Consider the following 16,368-nt stretch of genomic DNA (forward strand, 5'->3'; position numbering starts at 1 on the left):
GGGACCAGCAAAGGCGCGTCCGACAAGTCTGCGGCCGCTACCGCGACCCCGAGGGGTCCCGGCGCCGGCTCCGCCCGCGGGTCCCCTCGCTCGCTGAATAGAGGTGCGAGCAGGCGTCAATGAAGGAAGTCATCCGGCCGAAGCGTTCCGAATCTGTGCGTCCGAAGGGTAGGGGGGGTGGGGGTGAGAGAGAGAGCCCTGAGGAGCGGCCCACTTTCAGCCAACAACCCCAGCCAGCTCTCAGCCGCGCCACGCGCGACCGGACTACATTTCCCAACTCACAGCGCGCACCCCAGCGGCCAACGGCTGCTGAGGGCGTAGCCAGTCCCCGGCCTGGAAATGCAGTGCTCTCTGGGCTCTCGGTCCGCGAAGCCACCCTTTCTCCCCTTCCCAGGTGGGCTCCCTCACCACCGTTGGGCTTAAGCATAATTTAGCTATGAGAGTGGGTAGGAGTGTGGGGTTTTTTTGGGGGCGGAGGAGGTACCGGGGATCTAACTCGGGTCCTTGAGTTTGAAAGGCAGGCAGAGGTACAACTAAGCTAAATCCCCGGCCCAGGAGTGTCTTTTATACAAGAACAGGCCGCCTCCCAGGTGCGCACCAAGCCAGGGGAGTGGACAGGCGGAGTAGCTAAATCTATGGCTGCTGTGGCTGTAGGCCAAGGGTTGCACGTTTATTCATAACAACGAACAGTCTCTACAAGACATCTCTAGAGCAGAGGCTGAGTCCAAGTAGGTCCCTGCACCTGTCAGCAGCTCCACCTTCCAGGCCACCCTGGTACTGACTTCACAGCCCATGAAGTTGGCCCAGGCAGGCTGCACAGGAAGGAAGCATCGTGGTTACAGGCTGTCAAAGGGTGTTGGGCAAAACTCTTCTACCTGGAATGATCTGAAGTCAGCCCAGCAACTGGGACCAGTATGTCACATGTGGGAATCTTCCCCTGCATGGCAATTAAGGCCACTGGGATGAATGAAAGTGACTCAGGAGCTGTGGGATGCATAGGCTGGGGTGGGGCCAGCTTAGAATAGTAACGGATGATCTTGACTCAGCCCTCCCGAGGAGAGCAGTGACCACAGCAACTGCAGAGCTTCCCAGAAGATGGCAGCGCCTCCAGAAGGGGCACTTCTTTCAGGCCCTCGAGTAAGTGGCAACCTACTGTCCAGGACATTGGGCCACCAAGGACGAGTCCCCTTGGGAAGGACAAGAGCCCTGTCCAGGCTGGGACTGGGAAGTAATGGGTGAAGAAAGTTTCCCAAAGGCCCAGAGCCTAGCAAGGGGGAGAAGGACTGGTCCATCCCTGGTCTTCACTTGTGGGTGTGCTGGCCCACGGTGAGCCTTTTCTTGGGTGGAAGGACACAGCCTGGAGAATTTTCCCCTCAGGGCTAGGATGGGTCCGTGGGGATAGGAGCAGGATTAGAACTAGTTTCCAAGAAGCTCTAGAAGTACTCTGGGCCCCACATGAGTACCCTCTAGGCGCAAATAACCTGCAGGAAAAGATGGGAGTTGAGCCTGACTGATTCCACCCCTATAGCATGCACCAAGGCCCCCAAACCAACCAGATGGGCAGGGACTGGGCCCACAGGGTCTGGAATGGAACCACTGCACCTAGGATAGGGAGAGACTAGGGGCACAGCCCCCAGGGTCCACAGGTGATCCAAAGTCCCCTGAGTCTTAAATTCAGCTGATGTAGATGCGGTGGAAGTCGTGGGCACCAAAGGCTGCGTTGCACTTGGGGCACTTCCTCTGGCGGGCCTCATAGCGGCCCCGCACACACTCGAAGCAGAAAACGTGGAAACACTTGGTAAGAACTGCATCCTTCTTGCGGGTGTTACAGCAGGGGCAGGTCAACCGCGCCTGGACCAGGCAAAGATGTCAGCTTTGGAACAATCTGACAGTGCCCAGCCCCTAAGCTGACAGCGGGAGGTGATTCCGGCTAAGCCCACCACATAGCAGATGCACCTAATACCATAACCTTGGGAAGTGAAAACAAGCACTCTACAATAAATGAGAAACAGGCTCCACAGGATGAGGACTCAAAACCAGAAGGCAGCAAATTCTGAATTCTCTCAAGGACAAGGACCAGCCTGATATCTTCTGCACTGGGGCTTCATCTCTTGCCCCACTGGTTTTCTCTAGCAAAATCCCGATCCTAGCTACATTCTCATCTGCACCTGTTAGTCACAGCCGGGCATGACAGTGCCACTAGCAATGTGCTTTCTGCCCTCGACTGGGCCCAGCCCCCATGTGACCCTGAGACACTACCAGGGTCTTCAGCCTGACACTTCCTATGTACGATCAGGAAGGTCTTGCCCTCAGCTCCAGACAGGAAAGGACCCACTCTGGACTTGATCCCAGGCCAGCCCTGTGCCTCAAGGGCCTTCCCAGCTCCCCAGAGATCCCACAGGCACACTGTTCTCAGCACCCTTCCACACTATGCACTACAAGCTGCCTCTCCAGGCTTCCTGACTAAAAAGTACTCATCATTTACTGTTTTGCAAACTAGGAACTCAAGAACCCTCCCCAGTATCTCACTTCCCCTCACTTTACCCATTCAGTCCATTCCCAAACCCAGGGAATGCCCCCTACACGTCTCCAATACCTTCAGCTAACTAAGGGTCAGTTTTGCCTTAGTGACATCAGCGAAGAACTTCCCTGCCTCTACTGTTACCTCCTTTAACCCAAATCCAACAGCAAATCTGACTGTGCCATTCTCCTGTCAAACCCTTTCCTGGAACTCTGGTGGAGTGTGTGGTTAGCATGCACACAAGACCCTGGATTCCCTCCCTAGCACCACCCCTTGAGAGGAAAAAACTCACAGCCTTCAATGACTCCATCTTTCTATGGCATAAGCCAGGCTGCTCATCCTGGATCCTCACAGCCTTCAGGATCTGCCCCTGCCCAACCTCTCCAATCTTCCTCCTCCAACCACGACTACCAGCTCGGTCAGCCCAACATACCTCTCAAGGCCTCCACAAATGCCTGTCCCTTTTTACACCTCTCATCCCCATTCTCCCTTGTGGACTCCACTTATTCTTCAGGTCAGCCTTGGCTGATATTCCTTCTGGGAAGCCTGACTCGAAATCATTTAAGGGCCTCTCCTGAGTTCCCTGCCCCTCTTGCCTCTTCAATCACATTGCTTATCTCAGGGATGGGAGAATTACTTGGCTGCCCTACCTGGCCACCTGTCACTTTCAAGAGGTCTGAACCTTTCGACCACACACGAAGTTAGGCACTGTGACTGGCACATGGCAGGTGCCCAAGAAATAAGTGGCCAGTTGTCTGACTTCAGTGCTTCCTGCTGTCCTACCTTGTGTCCAGGGTTCCCGACCACCCTCTATCTCTCACTAACTCCTCAGTACAATTCCTGGGTTCATGGGGCACAGCTCAGCCTAGTGGCCCCACCTTGTACTCCTTGATCTCCTCCTGGAGAATTTCATCAGCATCTGCATAAACTTCCACCTTCCTCTGCTTCTCCAGCTTGCGCCGCAGCCGGGAGATGTCCTCCTGGAGCAGCAGAGAGGCCAGGCTAAGGGCACGGCTTCGCACCCTTGAGCAGCTTAACCTGGCCACACTGGCAGCCTGGCTCTCCTGCCCTCCCAGAGGCACAAACCTGAGCCCTTTTGAGGTTGAAACTCTCCTTCTCACGAGCAGCCCGGCTCTCTGCCAGGCAGGGCTGGATCTCTCGAAGACGAGTCTGCACGTGCTCCAACTGCACCTTGAGGTCCTCGGCCAGCTGGGCAGCTTCCACAGCCTGAGGTGAATGGGACAGGAAGGAGGGGAGCCATAGTCCTCCAGTGCTGTGTCCTACACTTCCGCTGAATCTGCACTGGAGCTGCTCCTGCCTTCAGACCCTCGGCCTCTCCTCTTCCTCCTCTCCCTCTCCCTCGTCACTGACACCGCTCCATTCTGCTGAGCCTACACTAGCTCTTCCCTCTGCTCCCTACCCTCAAGCCCTCCAACACACAGACAACACCCTCAGGACTTGACTCAAGTGTCCCCTCCCCGGGAGCTCCCCTACTGGGTGATTTATGACAGCATTATTAGCAAGCCAGTTTATCTGCAAGTCAAGATGAGAAACTCCAGCCTTGACTAGAGGCAGGGACCTTCTTGTCCCCCCATCTCTCAGTAGTCAGCACAGACCTGGCACACTGCAGGAGCATTAAAACATGCTGGCTCCAGGTACGATGATATACACCTATTTCAGCATTTTGGAAGGCTGAGGCAGGCGGACTGCTTCTTTGAATAACACCTGAATAACCTGTCTCAAAATTTAAAAAAGGCTCAGGACAGAGCTTGGTGGGAAGGCCCTGGGTTCAATCCCAAGTACCGCAAAAAAAAAAAAAAAATTTAAGGAAGAGAATTAACTGTAAAGAAAATAGCCAGGCCCAGCCTTACCTTCCTCTTGTTGAGCTCCAGGGCCTGGCTGCGCAGAGTCAGCTCCTTCTCCACGCCCCCCAGGCTGCCCTGTAAGGCCCGCTCCTTCTCCTCCAGCTTCTGCACAGTCAGCAGCTGCGCATCCACCTGAGGACGGGGAGCCTCAGTGTGGGGAGCGCAGCCTCCCCACTCCACCTTGAGCCCCACTGGGTGCAGCTGTACCTGGGACTTGAGACCAAGAACCTGCTCGCCCAGCTCATCCTTCTCCTCCCGCAGCAGCTTGTGGATCTGGTTGGCCTTGATCCGCTCGGACATCAGCTTGAAGTTGGCATCGTCCTTCTCCCGCAACTGCTGCAGCAGCCGCCCGTTCTGCTCCTGCATGTCCTCAAAAGCCTGGCCTGTCACGTCCATCTCTGAGAGTAGAGCCTCTTCTTCCTGCATCAGGAGGGAAGGACAGGATGGCCATGGAGGAACCACAGAGCAGACCCAAGCCATCACGTGCCATCTAGAGGAGCCGACAGAGGGCTAAGGGGATCCCAGCCTCCAGAAGCAAGGGGACTGTGAGAGGGTCACACCTGCTTTGTGGCACCCAATTTGCGTTGTAAGTGTTCAATCTGCTCCTCTGCCTGCCGAATGCGCCGGAGGGCATCCTCATCTGCAATCTTCTTGCTCTCCCTTCGGTCCCTCTCCTCCAGTTCCCGGATACGGCTCCGCAGCTCATCAACCTGAAGCCGCACAAGGGAGCTGAGTCACTGCTCCCTGCTGAACTAGGCTCCACGCTGGCCAACCACCTCTCTGCATGGCTCTGAAACGCTACCTGCCCTCACCTCAGCCTTAGCCTTTCGTTCGGCTGCCATGAGCTGCACTTTGTCCCGCTGCTCCTTAGGCGCAGACTTGTACATATCCAGTAGCAGCTTCATCTCCTTCTGGCTCTCCTGGGCCTTCCTGGGGGAGGGTGTGAAAGGCTCAGTGAGTATAGCTGCAGAACACACAACCAGGACAGAAGGCAGCAATAGGGCCTCACTTGAGCTCTGCCCGGAGACCCTTGAGCAGTTCTGACTCCTTCCTCTTGACTTCCTCCACCTTGGCCTTCTCTCGATCGGCCCTTGAGAGAGCTGAGGCTACAGGTAGGGGTCCCAGGCCAGGTCCTTCCCGTTCCCGAAGTTCTCGCTTGGGCTTGGTCTCAGGCTCTCGGCCCCGGGAGGAGGGACCCTGGGCCCCAGGGGTTAAAGACTGGGCATCTTCTTCAGAGGGGACTAGCTCCTCTTTCTTCACTGAGGAGGCAGCAGTGGTGGCACCAGGCACTAAAGCTATTTCCTTTCTGCTCTCGGGGGTAATGACAGGGCCTGGCCCACTCTCTTCCTTCCCTGGGGCTGGGGCACTGAGGCCAGAGTCCTCTGGGTGTCCCAGGTTGGGGACAGAGTGGGCAGAGCCACTGGTCTGAGCCCGGAGCTGCAAAGACAGAGAGGAGAAGGAATGAGGTGAGTCAGTGCTCACTGGAGTCTACCAAAGACTTTTCCTAGGTAGCCCTCCTCACCTTGCCAATCTCAGCCTGAACTTCTCGAAGCTTCCGCTTGTATCGCTGGGCATCCCCTTTCAGCTGGTGGTTATGATTCTGGAGGCTGCTAATCAGGTGGCGCATCTCACGGTTGATAGGCCCTAAAACAAGTTGGGAAGTAAGGGTGTCAGACTCATCCCTATCAGAGCCCCAACCCCTTAGCGGGGGAGGAGACTCAGAGCTGGTACCTCCACCGGGCAGGAGGGGAACCCTCTGGCCTTAACAATGTGACTTCATTCAGGCAAATAATGCAGACTCAAAGAAACTCACCAAAAAGTGACTTGCCAAGGTCTATTGTATTTTTGCTAAAGTAGATTTTTTAAAAAATCTCCAACTTTCCTTCAATGGTACAGATAACTAACATTCACAAATGGTCAGTCAACCTTTTTTAGATTCTTAAATGCCACTCTAGTTATATCTGCCTGGTCTCTCATTCGAGGCTATAACACCCTCTCTCTGGATACTTCCTGCCTTCCTTTTATGTTTCACTTTTCTTGGCATCTACCATTATGCACTGCAGAAAATGTTTCAGTCTTTCTTTATTGGAACACTGCTCCGGGATGGCAGGGATTCCTCATGTTTTGTTCACTGGCATAACTGCAACACCTAGAAAAAGGCCTAGGTCACAGGTAATATTGAGTAAATTTTTCTAAGACCAGTATTCCAGTGAAAGGCACCAAAAGGTCAGTGAACACCAGCTGGGGCCGACAGCTCTGATTCTAGCTGCGCCGGCTCTGCCAGCCATGTCGGGTGGCCGTGCCCCTCACTTTGCCTGTGAGCCAGGGCAGCTCCTGCTTTCTGGGGAAGATGAAGCTCTGCACAATGGAGGGCTCAACTTCTTGCTCTGGAGGACAGCAGCCTAGCAGGGTCCCACACCCCCAGGTTAAGTGCCCCTCTCCACTGACCCGCCACATACCCGCCTGCTCGTTGGCCGCCAGGTTCTGTTCAAACTCGATGCGCAGCATCTCGTATTCCTTGCGTACCTGGGCCAGAGTGTCCTCCAGCTGAATGACCTCTGTGCGCAGCTTCTTCTGCAGTCCCAGCTCATCGCTCTGTAGGTTCAAGTGTGAAGGGGTCACACAATCCCCCAGCCACACCTTGGACCTCAGTATATTGGACAATCTGTGGCAGCTACAAAGGGCTTCAAATCCCAGGAATATCTCAACTCTAAAGGGCTGACCTCAACCCGCACCATCTGTGCTGGGGCCACACCTCCATGTGCTCAATGTGTCTCAAGTGGGAGTTCTTAGTGGCCAGCAGCAACCCCCGGGCTTCATCCAGCTGGGTCTTCACTTGCAGGGACTCATTGTAGAGCAGCGAGAATTGGGCCTGCAGCATGCGGTACTCTCCAGTCTCACGCACTACCTCCTCAGGAAGGCTCCGCAGGGCCACCTAAGGGGGAGGATACCAAAAAGAGTGAGAGAGAGAATTCAGGGGCCAGTCATTACTTGGGGCCCAAGCCCTGTCACTCCCAAACGCAGCCTACCTTGAGGCGTTCATTGGTCCTTACAGCCCCCTGAAGTTCGGTCTGCAGCTTCTCCAGCTCTGCCATGCGGCTATTGGCCAATTCCTGGTTTTCCTCCAACTCTGCATTCAACATCTCAAACTAAGGAATCGGAGGGGCTGTGGTTGGCAGGGGCAGGGTGGGTGGCATCTCTTCTCACACCTCACCATGTGTTCCACCTAAGCTCACTGTGCACAACACTGACAGACACTGAAGCCCCGAACCCAAATCCTGCAGGGCTCCCAAACAAGTGGGAGGAAACTCCACACTTCACAGGAGTCCTGGATACTGGGAACTAAGCTTCTCAACTCACAGGGGATCAGTGAAGTGCTGCTGTAAACCTAAAGGACAAGCTCAAGGAAAAGAAGGGACAGGGACCTCAGAATGCCAATGGAGTCCATTTATCTCCATCTAACTCCCATTTCTCTCTCTCTCTCTGTGCCTTTTTTTTTTGTGGGTGGTACTTATAACTAGTAGATGTACTATTTTCTCTCTCACCTGTTGCCCCAACAGGAACTTACACTCTACGGAGGTTCTGGTTTTAATCTAGCCATCCTCTCCAATTTGCCTAGCACTCAGTACTCAAGATTTATTAGGGAAATAAAAATATGAGCAAATGAAAGAAAGCTCCAAGAAGGACAGGAAAGAGGCTCAGAGGTACATGTTCGCCCTTAGTTCTCAGGGGAATTTGAGGGGAATATCAAGGGCAGAACAGAGAAAAAGCTACAAGAGGGGCTGGGCGGAATGATGCCGCTCACCTTCTGCATGCTGAGTGTGATCTGGCCCCCTTGGAAGCCTGAGGAGCTCCCAGACACATAGTACCCAGAGTTCAGCTGCAGAAAAGAGAAAGATGATGAATGTACAGGACAGGAAGTAGGGCCTAGGTTCCCAGTACCCCAGCCTAACCTGCTCCAAGGCCTCTGCCAGGTGCTTATTGAGTTTTTGCTCTCGTTTGCGCAGCTTCTCAATGTCCCACTGCAGGTCCTCCACCGTTGTCTCCATCTCTAGCACCTTCGTTTCAGCTGATGTCACTTTATCCTGGAGCTCAGAGTACTGGTGACAATGGAAGGAAAGATCAAGGTTTTCCAAGATCCTTGGGTGCCCATCTAACCACAACCCTGCTCTGGTTCTAATTTCACCCCAAAAGCTCAACTCCCACCTCCAGTGAGATGCGGTGGTGCTTCTCCTGTAGCTGAGTGGCCAAATCCTGCAGTCGCCGGTTCTCCCGGCCCAGCTCTCTTGTGCGTGCCTGAGCCACCTCACTGGGAGGTTCACCGTCCCCTGGGAAGGTAAGGCCCAGATAAGAAGCAAGCCCTGGGTGAGAAGGCAATGTACCAACTCTTTAATATGAGCATAATGTGATCTACCAGCTGTCTCGCCTGTACGCCATGACAAAGTGAAGTTTTTTTTTTTTTAGTTTAGTTTTTTAGGTTTGTTTTGTTTTTGAGACAGGGTCTTGCTATAGAGTACAGACTGGCCTTGAACTCCTACGAAACCCAAGTTGGCCTCTAACTTGTGGTGATCCTCCTGCCTCAGCCTCCAGAGTGCTGGGATTACAGACCTGGGTAAAGTAAGAAGTGTTTATCCCCACTACACAAAGGAGGAAATCAGCTCAAAGAGAATGGCTTTTTGCCCTAAAGGCCCAGGTTAGAGAGGCAGAACTACGGACGGGAGAAACCTGTCAACATGCAAAGCCTGTGGATCAACACATGTCACTAATGTTTCATAGCACTTGGGGAGGCTGAGGCAGGAGTATCGCTGTGAAGTCAAGGCCAGCCTGGGCTACATGGTGAGTTCAAGGCCAGCCTGGACACACAGTGAGATCTTATCGCAAAAAAAAAACAAAACAAAAAAACCCAAACCAAAACAAAAAAGTCTGCACAAAGTGCTCCAGAGAGGTCCCTAACCAGAAGGGGGCGATGACCCACCAGCATCAACTACTCCTCCCCTGGTTTCTCTGGAGTTCAACTCCAAGAATCCAAGCTGGAGTCCTCCATCTACAGACTAACCTCATCCCCCCAAAACATGGCGATTTGTTTCTTGGAGAATTCTGGGCTCAGGGCATTACCACAATAGGGAGGAATCAAGACATAGGGCCATACACATCAAGAATAGGTAGAGAACTAACCTCGGCTGTACACTCGCTGACAGAGTTCCTCCACCCGGCGCTGTAGGCAGTCTGATGCCTCTACCAAGCGGGACACGGCTGCCTTGGAGAATTCCATCCGGCCCTGCAGCTGCAGCTCCACTTCCTCACTGCTGCTGGCACCCAGTGCTACTACAAAAGCCAAGGCTGGCTCACTGAGAGGGGGTCGCAGCTGCATTGGTAGGGGTTCTGGGAGGGACAGACAAACCCTTATGAAAATAACAAAAGTAATGCCTGCCAATCTGGACCGAGTTCCAGAGTGAGCCCTTGCATACTCCATGGCTCACTTGCCGCAATCTGTAGTACACTGTTATTCCCAACTCAACAGAGAGACAACTGAAGTTTAGGGAGAGAGTCATTTCTTCAAAGCTACGGAGCTGCCAAATCACTTCTTCAAGGAAGCTTCCTCTCCCTTCCCAGTTTAAATAGAACCCACAAATCACATGCACCCACATTTATTTCCTGTCAGGGGCCCTAATACTTTTTAGTTATTATGGTTTAGGATAATTTTCTCTCTGAGATCAGAAATATTTCTTTCTGCTTATCTCTGATTTCTCCAAGTCTACAAAAGTGTTAAGTCAACGCTCAATAATTTTTTTTGTTGTTTAGTTACTGGAGATGGAACCTTGGGCCTCTGTACTGAGCTACATTCCAGCCCTTTGTTTTTTGTTTGTTTGTTTTATTTTTTGAGTCAGAATCCTGCTAAGCTGCCAATGCTGGGCTTGAAAGCCAGGCTTACCCTCCCACAGAGCTGGAATTACAAGTGCGAACCCCATGCCCAGCTAACAATACTTTCTGAAGTAAAAGAGTAGTGACATGAACACTATTAGATTATAAGACCTCTGTTCTCACCCACTGCCTTTACTGCCCAAACATGAAAGTAATTTTTTAGGACAGGGGATGGGATGAGGATTTCAGGACCCCTGAACGAAGTCCCTTCTTCCCCAAACCTTTCCTAGAATTTAAGTTCCCCAGATCCTAAGGCTCTGGCCCTACCCCTCAGCTCTGACGTCCCTGGCTCCGTGAGAGGGGTCATATCACGTGTTGGCCCCTCCTGGGTCCCAGATGCCTCGGTCCTTGCAGAGAGATCTCGTTGGCTCTCATGGCATCGGAGAAGAGCTTCCACAGTTTCATCTAGCTGAAGGGGAAAAGCACCAAAAATGTTATGAATTCCTCAGTGCTTTCCAGCATAATTCTCCTTCCCCAGCAGGGCAATGAAAACTGGCAACCGAATCAAGCTCAGGTCTCTGAAAGCAGAGGGCATCAACCTGGGCCCAGTAGCGATTGACAATGAGGAGTGTGGCATCATCTGTGGCCTGCCGCTTCTCCAATTTTTCAATTCGTTCTCGGAGTTCATCTTCACAAGCCTGTCGCTGTTCCAATCGCTCTGCTAGCTTCTTATTCTTGAACTGCAGTACCTTCAAGTCCATCTCCTCCTACCAAGAAAAACAAAGGGGTCAAGAAAGTGTGTTAAGTGGGTCTCAGAAACTACAACACAGTAGGAAAACAAGTGAATGAATAGCAGGGGAATACTCTCAGGCTACCTGCCAACACCACAGCAAAAGCATCTTGTTTATGAGAAGGCTCAACTTATGCTTTGCAAGCCCTTGTCTCAAAAACAAAACAAAAGGGCTTGAACTCACTATGTTACTAGCTCACACTGGCCTCAAATTTGCACGATCGTCCTGCCTCAGCCTCTTGAGTGCTGGAATTATAGGTGTGCATCACCATGCCTGGCTTTTGTCTCTAAATCTGAAGTTTCTGACGTATCACACTCTCTCTGGGAACCCTGAAAAGGGAAGGCAAACGCGGTGTTCTCGGTTTCCTTCAACAGAAGTGCACTTTGCCACGCTTGGGAAACGTAGTAAGATTCCGGGCCGTTTGGGAAGAGACAGGAGTCTAGCCAAGTAGTCAGGACTAAGGCAAAAGCCCACGGACCGTGGAAGAAATGCCTCCAAGTCGAATGGGCTCGATAAGAGTGGTTGTGGTCTTCTCCTCGCGGTTCAGCTTTTTCTCTGGGGGCCCGGAGCCCCCATCGCCCGCAGCACGTTTGTTGCCCGGCCCAGACATTGCTTCGGGCAGCAAGGAGCGACGCAGGATCCCCCAAGGGGCTTCAGGCGAGGAGAGGAGACACTTCCGTTATCTGCAGACGACAAAATAGAGACTAGAAGCGGCCAGTGCTCCATAGCCACGAGCCTCTCTCCTGTACACAATCGCGGGATTCCGCCCCTACCAGCCCGAGGTCCTCACCGAGACTAGGGTCAACCTAGCGGCGCCATCTTGGACTCCACCGGACGTCACCGGGCACCCCTGCACAGAGCGCAAGCACCAGAGGCTGCGCCGGATGTGGCGAGGCTTCATTTCCTGAACCTATTGGTCGCGTTTAGCCCCGCCTCTCCCATCGTTCGGCTACTTCCTGAACTCCTCCTCTTGCACTCAGTGATTGGCCAGTAGGCAGTTCCCATGGTAACTCACACCTCTCTGCCCCCTTAGCCAGCGCTGAGAACAGTGCCAACCATCAGCAATTTGGAAGGGGGCACCCAGGTGAGCAACTTGCAATTTGCTACGCATACACATTTGCTCCTCACTGACGGAAGTGTGTACTTGAACTTTCCACCTTCCTCCTTCAGGACCACCTTAGCAACGGTTCACCAGGGAGACGGTGGGACACGCCCCCCACAACTGATTGGCTGCGCCCAGTCTCTCTGCATCGTAGATTGGCTGGAGAATCAGTACAGGGCCAGGACTTGGCAATCGCTGCCCGAAAATTCGTTGTTCCATAACCTAGATGTGAGACCTTGTGATACTACGAGGACGAGATGATCAGCCCAAACCCAAGCCAGTCCTTAGGAGTTAAGGTACAGTACAAACTGGGACAGCTCTCGGAACCACAAGGGGAACTGGAGAAAGATCTTGGCTCATTGGTGAGATCGTCCACGAAGACAGAAACAAATGTGTGGACCGAGTTGGCAACAGCAGCCTCTGCCTCTGTGGAAGCAGATGAAGATCCTGAAATCAACTTGTTTCCGGTGAGAGCAAGACACAGTGGTCCCCTCATGAATCGTATAAGATTTTCCCAGCATGTCGCCGCCCTTCATTACCTTTGCTAACTTTCCTTCCACGGTGACTTGGCACCAAGGCAAAGAGAGACAGGGAATGTGTGACCCCAGTTGTTAACATGCTCATAAGTAGTATTTAGGGCCTGCTGGGCCCCAGAGACCCGCCTTCATTGCTCTACGTTGGCCCAGTGTTGAGAAGGCAATCGAACGTGTTCTCAACGCCCGGGCGGTGAGGAGAATCACGACAGGCCAGTGACTAGGCGCCAGGCACAGCACAGCTCTTCTTACCCACTCCACTTTCTCTCTGCAGCCTCCACTGCCCCAGCCTCGGATCTGCATGTGGTGAGTGAAAAGAGCCCTGGGAAGGGCCAGGGATGGAGCTCAGTGGAGCCACACCTGCCTGGCGAGCTCAAGGTCCTGAGTTCGCTCCCCAGTAGCAGAAAGGAAAAAAGCGGGTAGGGGGAGAAAGAGTGAGCCCTGGGAAAGAGTTACACGTCACACTTGCATTATTCCTTTAGCATCTCCCTAACAGCCCTGTCCATAGCAAGGGCATCCCCGTTTTACAGATGAGGAAACAGACTCAGAGATGCTGTTATTTAGGGTGACTAGAAGCCAGCTTTCCTGGCTCCCCAGTCCAAAGAGGCAGTATGAAAAGAGAGCCCCGGACTGAGGATATAAACATAATGGAATGTCTTAGTTGCTATACAGCACTATAGACCCAGGGATACTGAGACCCACTGTGGGAGATGGGGGCTCACTAAAGCCATATAGCAAAGTAGTGGCAAAGATAAGAACTCAAGTTTCCTAATAGGCTTTATAAATGGAGAGGAACATGAGTTTAGGCTGTATAACTACAGAGGGAAAAAGTAACGTCAACAGAGCTAAGAGACTTGCCAAAGATTATACAGAAAGTTAGTGGGAGCAGAAACACAGGCCTCCCGATTCCTGGTCCAATGCTCTAGTGATCATGTACCAACCACCACTGCCTTGTCTCCCCTTCTACAGGAAATACCTGGACCTCCATTCCATGCACCAGCTGGAGAAGACAGCCAGTGTTGAGGAAATGAGAGAGTATGGACTGATCGGGGTGGGGAAGAACTCTTAAGGAGGGAAGACAGGAGAAATGGCTGGCTCCAAAGCACACAGTGAATGAACGCCAATGAAAGAAGGTTCTTGTTGCTCACACCTTCCTCTCCCTCCCAAGGGTGTTGGCTGAGCTGATGGAGATTGACTGGCCTGAGCAGAGCTTGCGGGATGCCATCACCCTGGACCTCTTCTCCCATGCCCTCATCTTCTGCCACCAGCAAGGTTTCTCACTGGAGCAGACATCAGTGGCATGTGCTCTGCTCCAGGATCTTCACAAGGCCTGTGTTGGTGAGAGGGAGGCAGCTACCAGAAAGTTTAAGCCCCAGGGATAGGAGGAGATGGAGGTGGCTCAAGGGACCATGGGTAACAGAAGCAAAGGTGTTATCACATGGAAACTTTGTTCTGTCATTATTAGTTGTAGTGTCACACACTGTTATTGCCTTTGACATCCTATGTCTATCAGTAAATTAAGAGCCAGGCATGGTGGCATACACCTTGTAATCCCAGCACTTGGGAGGCTGAGGCAGGATTGCTGAGTTTGAGACCAGCCTGGGCTACGTAGTGAGTTTTAGGGCAGTCTTAACTGCATAGTGAGACTCTGTCTCAAAAAACAAGCAAAAAAACCCAACCCAATCAATAAAGACACAGCACTAATTTTATAGGTGTATTCTGAGATAATATGTGCAGTGTTCAGTAACGTAGCTTCTACATTCCCTGCCTTTTTATTCCCAAACTTCTTTTCTTCAGAATGCTTGATAGCTGACATTACATATTTCTTTTATTGTATTCCCCTTCCACTAGAATATAAGCTTCCTGAGTACACGACCTTGTCTGTCTTGTTCAGTGCCTAGAATGGTACATAGTGAGGATGCAGTTAAATGAATTAAACAAGTGAGAATTAAATATAGATCTGTCTACCTCTGAGGCTCACACTCCCCAAGTGAGATAGCAGGGAGAGACTCACTGTTGCACCTTGCTTTCTCTACCAGCAACCCCACTGGGCAACGTGGAGGAATGCTACCGCTACTTTACCACTGCTCTCTTCAGCCATGGAGTCAGGGTCAGTACCCTGCAATGGACTTCTCACCCTTCTCTAGACAAGGTCTCACCATCTCCTCCTGCCCATCAACCTCTTTTCTCTGAGAGCAGCAGTGGGCTTTCCCCACTTCTAGACAGCTGGGCTCTTGGAGGAAGGGCCAGGGCTTCAGGAGACCATCAGTACTAACTCCAGTCCTTGCTGCAGCGGCCACCCTTCAGCATCGACCTCTTTAAGGAAGAACAGCTGCTGGCCCTGGCAGACTATATTGTCAACACCTACTTCCGTCACTTCAAGCTCTACAAATATGCGTTCACACCACAGGTACCAAGCCATGGGGTACAAGAGGTCACCCCTTGCTTCTCCCACACCTCAGTACAGGTGCCTTCCGCCTTCCTCTCAGCCTCCCTCATCCTCTCTTCCCAGGTGCGGCTGGATTTGTCTTTGACTTACATGGGGCTACAGCCACCCAAGCCTTGGCCAGAGGGTAGGACAGGTACGGGAAAGCACAGTGCTAGGGCTGGACCAGGGCTGAGGCTGAGGTCTCTTCCTTTTGCTGGTTTGCAGAGAAAGAAGGCCAGGAAACAGAGGAGCCGGCAGCCACCCAACAGGAAGAAGAACCGGGAACAGTGGCCCAACCAGTGCAAGAGCCAAGTGAGCACAAAGGGGTTCGGTGCCCTGTGACTCTGTGATGTAAAATGAAGGTTTGGAGTACATCGGGATTTCAGACTTTTAGTTTTAGTTTAGTTTGTGTCCTCCGTCCAAACAATTCCTTATGCACAAATCCAAGATGACAGCTAGATTATAAGAACATATGCTGGGGGCTCGGGGGAGGCAGAGGAGGTAGTTCCAAAGACACAGCTGAGGGTCGGGGATTTAGGGAGTTCGATCCCCGTACCAAAAAAAACCCCAAAACAAACAAAAAAAAAACCCAAAAGACACAGCTGGTGTATGATGGTGACAGTCAGCACAGGTTTGGTAATGGTGTGTACCAGAATGCCTTGTTCCATGCATCTTGTGTATATTAATTCAACCCTCTCCCAATCCTGTGTACTAGGGTTATTATTATCCACACTTTACACAAGGAAGCTGAGGCATGGAAAGGTTAAATAACCTAAGGTCACGTAATTACCAAACTGCAGTCCAAATATGAAGCCAGGAGGCACAGTGTAGGCCCCGAGCCCACCTGTGTCTCTCAAGGGCTGGTGGCATCTCCTGAACTGAAGCAACACTGCCACTGTGCAGCCCAGGGGGACTGTGTTGACCCCTCGAGGGACAGTCCTCCAGACAGCATCTCTCCTGATCTGCCCTTCCCTGACCCTGCAGGCCAGTTGTGTATCCTCCAAACCTACATCAAGACTCAGGTGCACAAGGAGCTAAGGCAGCTCCAGCAGCTAGTGGAAAAGCAGCTCAAGGCCAGTGAGGAAAGGCTCAGCAGCAAGTTGACTGCTCTGGAGTGGCCCTCCCAGGTACCAACCAGCAAGGGCAAGAACAAGATGAAGTGATCCCCAGCAGTTTCCCCAATAAAGGCAGGGGCCAGAGCACACCCCCACTATCCCTCATCCTGAGCACCTTGTGGGCTGAAGCCTGTCAGCAGACACAAGGCAC

The 16,368-nt window shown here is 52.4% G+C and overlaps 2 protein-coding genes across 8 annotated transcripts; one reads left to right on the forward strand and one right to left on the reverse strand.

The window, feature by feature from the left end:
• Positions 1-649: 649 nt before the first annotated feature.
• Positions 650-11,926, reverse strand: Rnf40 (ring finger protein 40). 3 transcript variants are annotated; one of them, XM_010617419.2, is made up of 20 exons: positions 11,830-11,926; positions 11,518-11,722; positions 10,848-11,015; positions 10,576-10,717; positions 9,562-9,768; positions 8,593-8,714; positions 8,340-8,486; positions 8,192-8,266; positions 7,416-7,535; positions 7,142-7,321; positions 6,846-6,981; positions 5,909-6,030; positions 5,396-5,823; positions 5,199-5,316; positions 4,947-5,096; positions 4,594-4,806; positions 4,393-4,518; positions 3,608-3,748; positions 3,400-3,501; positions 650-1,851 (listed from the first exon to the last, which is right to left on the reverse strand). In XM_010617419.2, exons 2-20 carry the CDS (start codon positions 11,647-11,649, stop codon positions 1,675-1,677), a joined length of 3,006 nt encoding a protein of 1,001 aa, XP_010615721.1. In that variant the 5' UTR covers positions 11,650-11,722; positions 11,830-11,926; the 3' UTR covers positions 650-1,674. The 3 variants fall into 3 exon arrangements, 2 of the variants coding, with proteins under 2 accessions (XP_010615721.1, XP_010615722.1); XM_010617420.1 differs by lacking the exons at positions 11,518-11,722; positions 11,830-11,926 and adding an exon at positions 11,223-11,240; XR_778869.3 differs by lacking the exons at positions 650-1,851; positions 3,400-3,501 and adding an exon at positions 4,138-4,255 and having other exon boundaries at positions 3,679-3,748.
• Positions 11,927-12,037: 111 nt separating this feature from the next.
• Ccdc189 (coiled-coil domain containing 189) lies at positions 12,038-16,307 on the forward strand. Of its 5 annotated transcripts, none has more exons than XM_033758571.1 (10): positions 12,038-12,123; positions 12,210-12,608; positions 12,949-12,980; positions 13,644-13,709; positions 13,843-14,012; positions 14,714-14,826; positions 14,968-15,084; positions 15,187-15,256; positions 15,328-15,414; positions 16,087-16,307. In XM_033758571.1, the coding sequence occupies exons 2-10, from the start codon at positions 12,399-12,401 to the stop codon at positions 16,263-16,265; spliced, it is 1,044 nt and encodes a 347-aa protein (XP_033614462.1). In that variant the 5' UTR covers positions 12,038-12,123; positions 12,210-12,398; the 3' UTR covers positions 16,266-16,307. The 5 variants fall into 5 exon arrangements, with proteins under 5 accessions (XP_033614462.1, XP_010615725.1, XP_010615723.1 ...); XM_010617421.3 differs by having other exon boundaries at positions 12,042-12,123; positions 15,187-15,247; XM_033758572.1 differs by having other exon boundaries at positions 12,042-12,123; positions 14,714-14,784.
• Positions 16,308-16,368: the final 61 nt, after the last annotated feature.

Source organism: Fukomys damarensis, unplaced genomic scaffold (genome assembly GCF_012274545.1).
Source record: "Fukomys damarensis isolate Sample0158 unplaced genomic scaffold, DMR_v1.0_HiC HiC_scaffold_34, whole genome shotgun sequence".
NCBI lineage: Eukaryota > Metazoa > Chordata > Mammalia > Rodentia > Bathyergidae > Fukomys > Fukomys damarensis.

Coding starts and splice junctions, on each gene's coding strand:
- Ccdc189 (XM_033758571.1), top strand. CDS start 12,399: ATGATCAGCCCAAACCCAAGCCAGTCCTTAGGAGTTAAGGTACAGTAC. Junction 13,710..13,842: donor AGTGTTGAGGAAATGAGAGA/GTATGGACTGAT, acceptor CTCCCTCCCAAG/GGTGTTGGCTGAGCTGATGG. Junction 14,827..14,967: donor CTCACCCTTCTCTAGACAAG/GTCTCACCATCT, acceptor TCCTTGCTGCAG/CGGCCACCCTTCAGCATCGA.
- Rnf40 (XM_010617419.2), bottom strand. CDS start 11,649: ATGTCTGGGCCGGGCAACAAACGTGCTGCGGGCGATGGGGGCTCCGGG. Junction 6,982..7,141: donor GACACATTGAGCACATGGAG/GTGTGGCCCCAG, acceptor TTGAACCTACAG/AGCGATGAGCTGGGACTGCA. Junction 1,852..3,399: donor AGGAGATCAAGGAGTACAAG/GTGGGGCCACTA, acceptor TGCCTGGTCCAG/GCGCGGTTGACCTGCCCCTG.